General features: G+C 32.2%; 1 protein-coding gene across 1 annotated transcript; it reads left to right on the top strand.

Moving 5' to 3' along the window:
• Positions 1 to 4,037, top strand: LOC126845034 (cytochrome P450 6k1-like). The gene is made up of 4 exons (XM_050583613.1): positions 1 to 979; positions 2,930 to 3,154; positions 3,292 to 3,543; positions 3,608 to 4,037. Exons 1-4 carry the CDS (start codon positions 115 to 117, stop codon positions 3,769 to 3,771), a joined length of 1,506 nt encoding a protein of 501 aa, XP_050439570.1. The 5' UTR covers positions 1 to 114; the 3' UTR covers positions 3,772 to 4,037.
• Positions 4,038 to 5,248: the final 1,211 nt, after the last annotated feature.

Here is a 5,248-nt window from a genome sequence, read left to right as displayed (position 1 = left end):
TTCAGTGTTATGATGAATCAATAACAACTGGAGGGGACTACTATATAAATTTGTCTCCAGAGTAGCAGACAAAATATGTTCGAGTAGTAGAAAAATAGCGAGTGTAGCACAAACATGCTGACGTTTTGGGACACGACCGTGTTGCTGGTCGCCTTTTTGTCGGTGTTTTATTATTTTTGTACTTGCACTTATGACCACTGGCGTAAACGCAACGTACCGTACTTGCGTCCTGTGCCGCTTTTTGGAAATTTCCTTAAGGCCGCCGTCGGCCTGAGACATCCGTTCGAAATTTTCGAAACCGTCTACAGACATCCGTCCGGAAGGAAATGCATCGGCTTCTATCAAATGCGGGCGCCCCTGTTGCTAGTGCGCGACCCAAAGCTCATCAACGACATTCTCATCAAGGACTTTGCGCACTTCACCGACCACGGTATACCCGTCGACGAAGAAGCACCACTGGCCAATCATTTGTTCAGCATGAGAGGCCAACAGTGGAAAATAATGCGGGGCAAAATGAGCCCGGTGTTCACATCTCGCATGCTGAAGAACATGTACGGGCAGATTGCAGAATGCAGTAGCGGGTTGTTGAACAATTTGAACGCACACTTAGCCAAAACCGACGTGCTCGAAGTCAGGAACATCATGGCAAATTATTCCACCGACGTCATCGGCACGTGTGCGTTTGGTTTGCACCTAAACGCCATAACCGACCACGACTCACCTTTCCGTCGAGCCGGCAGAGCCGTGTTCAACCCTTCGTTTATGACGATTCTGGCCAATATGATTACGTTTATTTCGCCGGCTATTAAAAAGAAGCTGTACCTCAAGGACATGCCGCCACAAATAACTAAATTTTTCATAAAGGCTTTCACGGACACGATTGAGTACAGACAGAAAAGCAGCATAATGCGAGACGATCTCGTGCAAAACCTGATACAGGCCAATACGGATTTAGTGATTAACAAGACTGAACCATCAGGTAATGCGAATTCTATGTAAATAATCCAGAGTCTAGAGAACAGCAATTTTTGTTTGATTTATGGTATTATTACTATTGATAGACAATTATTATAAAAAAACAATTCATTACATATTAAACAATGATAATAATTTTAATGAAAAAAAAAACATCACAAAGTCTATGTGTACTTACGACGTTTTATGTACAAAATTTAACTTTATCTAATTGTTATAAATCTAGAGTGTCATATTAATTGAATGAATCGTGATCCCCTACCAAGAAATATGCTTCTAAACTATACAATGTCCCATTTTTTCATGACTTTTATTTTGGTTTCCAAAAATTGCAATTATATCTTTTAAACATGAAAATATTTAAAAAAAAATTTTAATTATGAATAGCTCAAAACAATATATTTATTGTATACTGAGTGGTTTGGAATCCAATGTCATACACCCTTGGCTAGGGTCTTACTCCTCTGGAGGTGTTAAAATGGATTTTCTGAAATTTAAAAAATGTGTGGTTTTTTTTAAATTCTTGAATGCAAACAAAAAATTAGCAATTATACGTTACGGCGTAGTCGAAAATAACAAAGTTTTATTTTACTGCCTGAATTTATGTAGTCTTAAAAAGCACACATTTGTTTTATATCGTCATAGCCTAACAAACGTACTCCGTAATTATCAGAAATTATTTTTTTATGATTGTTTATAATTTGTTGTCTCTGGAGCAAAGGATCCAATATAAAGGCAAGCCCGAAGCCTTTCCAAACAAATATAAGAGTTATTTGGTCTTTACTCGTTGTTGTGTTTTTAACATAATAAAATTGAGATGTTGTCCGGACAAAGGGCCTAAATGAAAATTGACGGCTTTAATAAAAGTCAAACAAAAGTTGACATGTTTATACCTTATTTATAAGATACATAACATATGCAATAACTAGCCGTCTGATTTTGGAACCATACGTTAATAAGTTTTTACCAAAAAATTGAAATAAACAAAACAGTTTAAACCGTTTAAGGAAAAGGGCTAATGATATTATTAAATTATACAGTTTTTATACATTTACCTTTTCAAATACGTTTTAGAGCTTCATAAACTTATTTAACTTAAAATTTAACATATGTAGGTATAATATAATAATCTATTATGTTTTTTACTTGACGACTTCGAAATCATAAAATTATAAAATAATAAACAATAATATTTGCAAAAAGTTAAGTCTAATTAACTATTAAGTTATTTAATTTTGATTACATTCAATTAGAAAAGAAAATGTATATATATATAAACTGTCCCGACCCGGCGTTGTCCGTGTATTAGACACACAATCAGCTGATCGGATCACTGTATCATATAAATTAATTAAAAATTAAATACATGTTCTATCGGATCAAATTGTGAATCTAAACTTTTCTCGAATCAACTTAATCGCGCACACAAAATTTAATAAAAATCTGTCCAGCCGTTTAGGGGGAGTTTGAATACTTACACACGAACAGAAGAAATGTATAAATAAATATATCATATATAATCATACTAAGGGTAAACATTGTACAAAAACTGAATTTTTTTAAAATAGTCAAGCAATCAGGCTGGAAGATTTAGTTAGGATTAACCTTAGTTTTTTTTCTGTTCATACACATTTTGTTACCTTCCAAGTATCAATTACACTAAAATATCAATGAATAATAAAAAATCACAGTAAATAGATAAAAACTTTAGGTAGTTTATATTGCTCTTACAAAATTCCTACGGCAGCGTAAAATCAGTGTTTTCCAGACTAAATTAATAATTATAACGCAAAATAATTGCATATTTTGAGTTTCATTGAAAATAAAGCAACTTTAATAACTTTAATTTGCCTATTATAAAAGTAATTATTATGATAATTTGGCCTTCAAGACATGTTAAGCTACACGATGATGATATCTATTAATAAGTTTGACGTATTTTGTTTTCTTATAGTTGTCTTTAAACAAACGGATATTATCGCTAATGCGTTCTTGATGTTCCTTGCTGGTTTCGAAACGGTATCATCCACAATGAGTTACTGCCTGTATGAGCTCGCCCTGAACAAGACAATACAAGATCGGGTCCGAGAAGAAGCCACTCATACTAAAACCAAGTACAACGGAGATATCAGTCAAGACTACTTGAAAGACCTTCGCTATTTGCAAATGGTTATATCAGGTTTGCCATTTTTGTAATTCATTGTATAACAACCGGCGTGGCGTGCCCAACTCACTTTGATCTTGCCAACAAATAGCAATGTGGTATAAAATAAAAATGTTCAACGTACCTACAATAATTTATCGACTGTTTAACAGAAACGCTGCGAAAATATCCGCCGGCCACTGTATTAATGAGAGAATCGACAATTGCCTACAAAGTACCGGAGGATGACATTTTAATTGCCAAAGGCGAAAAACTAATAATACCCATTTACAACATACACATGGATTCGAAATATTATCCTGAACCGCAAAAATTTGACCCCGAACGATTTACTCAAGAAGAAAAAGATAAACGACCGAGTTGTACTTACATACCGTTTGGCGAAGGACCGCGCCTTTGCTTAGGTAAATATCGAACATAATGTATGTTCAAATCGTTTAATATTACAATAGTTATATTTTATTACAGGCAAACGTTTTGCTGAAATGGAAATGAAATTGGCTCTGGCAGAGTTACTTACCAAATATGAAGTGGAACCTTGTGAAAAAACGGTCGTGCCCCTTGCTTATAATGTAAGAACGCCAACGTTATCGCCAATTGGTGGAATTTGGTTAAAATTTAAAGCCATCTAGTCATTATTATTTAAACTGTAAGATAGATTTTTATCTGTATTATAATATTGTGATTTATTTAGTTGTATCAAATCTCTGTAACCCGTTCTTAATAAATAATTATTACTTAATATTATTTATATATTAAGCTTACTATGTTTTAGTAATGTCAGCCAACTGCCATCCTAATAGTTGCCCCTTTTAGTATTAAATAATCAAAATGTATTTTTAAAAATAATGGCATAACATGAATAAGACAATACTGAGCTCAGACTCTTTAGTTACTTTATAGCTACATTATAATATACATTTTAGTAATTTTAGTATTGAACAGTTTCTTTTAAAGAGTAATCCATGCCTACTAATAATAATATTTTAGTCAAGTAATCAGTTTATATTTGTTTGTATTTTGTATATAGTCCGCTAAAGGGATATATTGAAACTCTTATTTTTTTTTTACTTGGCGACCTTTTACACAGAGTTAACGAAGTGTTTTTGTTGGGATATTAGTAGTTTTTTTTTATTATTATAACTATTATTAGTTTTAGTAATAACATTTTTTTTAATCAATATTTTTTTATTATTTTCGTTATTTAATTAATTTTTTTTCTCAATTCTTTTTTTTTTTCGTATCTTATTCTTCTAAGTAATCTTTGTTTTTTATTAGTCAAAGACAAAACCATAATTTATTATTAGCGTTAAACACATTAACCACAAACTAACCAAAAATTGTTTTAAAATAATAACACAATAATAATATTGATGTTATAATATTATTAATACACACAACTTTTGTAAGCACAAGGCAATAATTACATAATAACACTACTGCACACACACTAGTACACAGATAATAGTATTAACCGCCTGTATTAACATTAGCAAATTAAAGTTTAAACCCAAAAACAACATACCACAAGGTACAGCATAATACACAACAATCGCCAGCAAGCGTCGTTGCTGTAGACATAACAATGCCTGGCACCGCGCGGTCATAATAGTTTTTTGACAAAAACAAGTATCTCGAAATCTCAGAAATGTTGTACTATTTTGCTTGTAATTAAAAAAGTATTCAACCAATCTACCTAATTTGCCGGGTCCCTTCTGTACAACTTTTTCAATCTACTGATATTTCATATGATCAGTCGTTCACTCAGAATCCGGTGACAAAATGTATGGTAAAATTTACACGCGTTTAATGGTATTGCGATGCTTCGTTTATAGTATACACAGCGGTGGACACTACGCTATTTTTTTTACTTAGCTCTCCTCCACTACTGTGTCGCTGGATACTCAGTAACTTTAGTATTAGAACATACCAATTAGTTAAATTCGATATGGTTCAAAAATTGTGTTGTATAAAAATTATAATTAAAAACAAAAATATGAATTTTATCAATTTTTACAAGAATTTTAGAATTTACACTAAAATTCAACTATATGGAGATACATCACTTTACAATTATTGAAATATTTTTTAGGTTAATACAATTCATAC

The sequence above is a fragment of the Adelges cooleyi genome, unplaced genomic scaffold (genome assembly GCF_023614345.1).
Source record: "Adelges cooleyi isolate 19-005CV unplaced genomic scaffold, UGA_ACOO_1.1 ACOO_flye_CR_arks_rails_tigmint_CR_PRNA_651, whole genome shotgun sequence".
Lineage (NCBI taxonomy): Eukaryota > Metazoa > Arthropoda > Insecta > Hemiptera > Adelgidae > Adelges > Adelges cooleyi.
This window is presented reverse-complemented; position numbering and strand designations above follow the sequence as displayed.

Excerpts from the sequence above, each read along its gene's own strand:
- LOC126845034 (XM_050583613.1), top strand. The coding sequence starts at position 115 with ATGCTGACGTTTTGGGACACGACCGTGTTGCTGGTCGCCTTTTTGTCG. Across the intron at positions 980-2,929 it reads TAACAAGACTGAACCATCAG|TTGTCTTTAAACAAACGGAT; the intron begins GTAATGCGAATT and ends GTTTTCTTATAG. Across the intron at positions 3,155-3,291 it reads TTTGCAAATGGTTATATCAG|AAACGCTGCGAAAATATCCG; the intron begins GTTTGCCATTTT and ends ACTGTTTAACAG.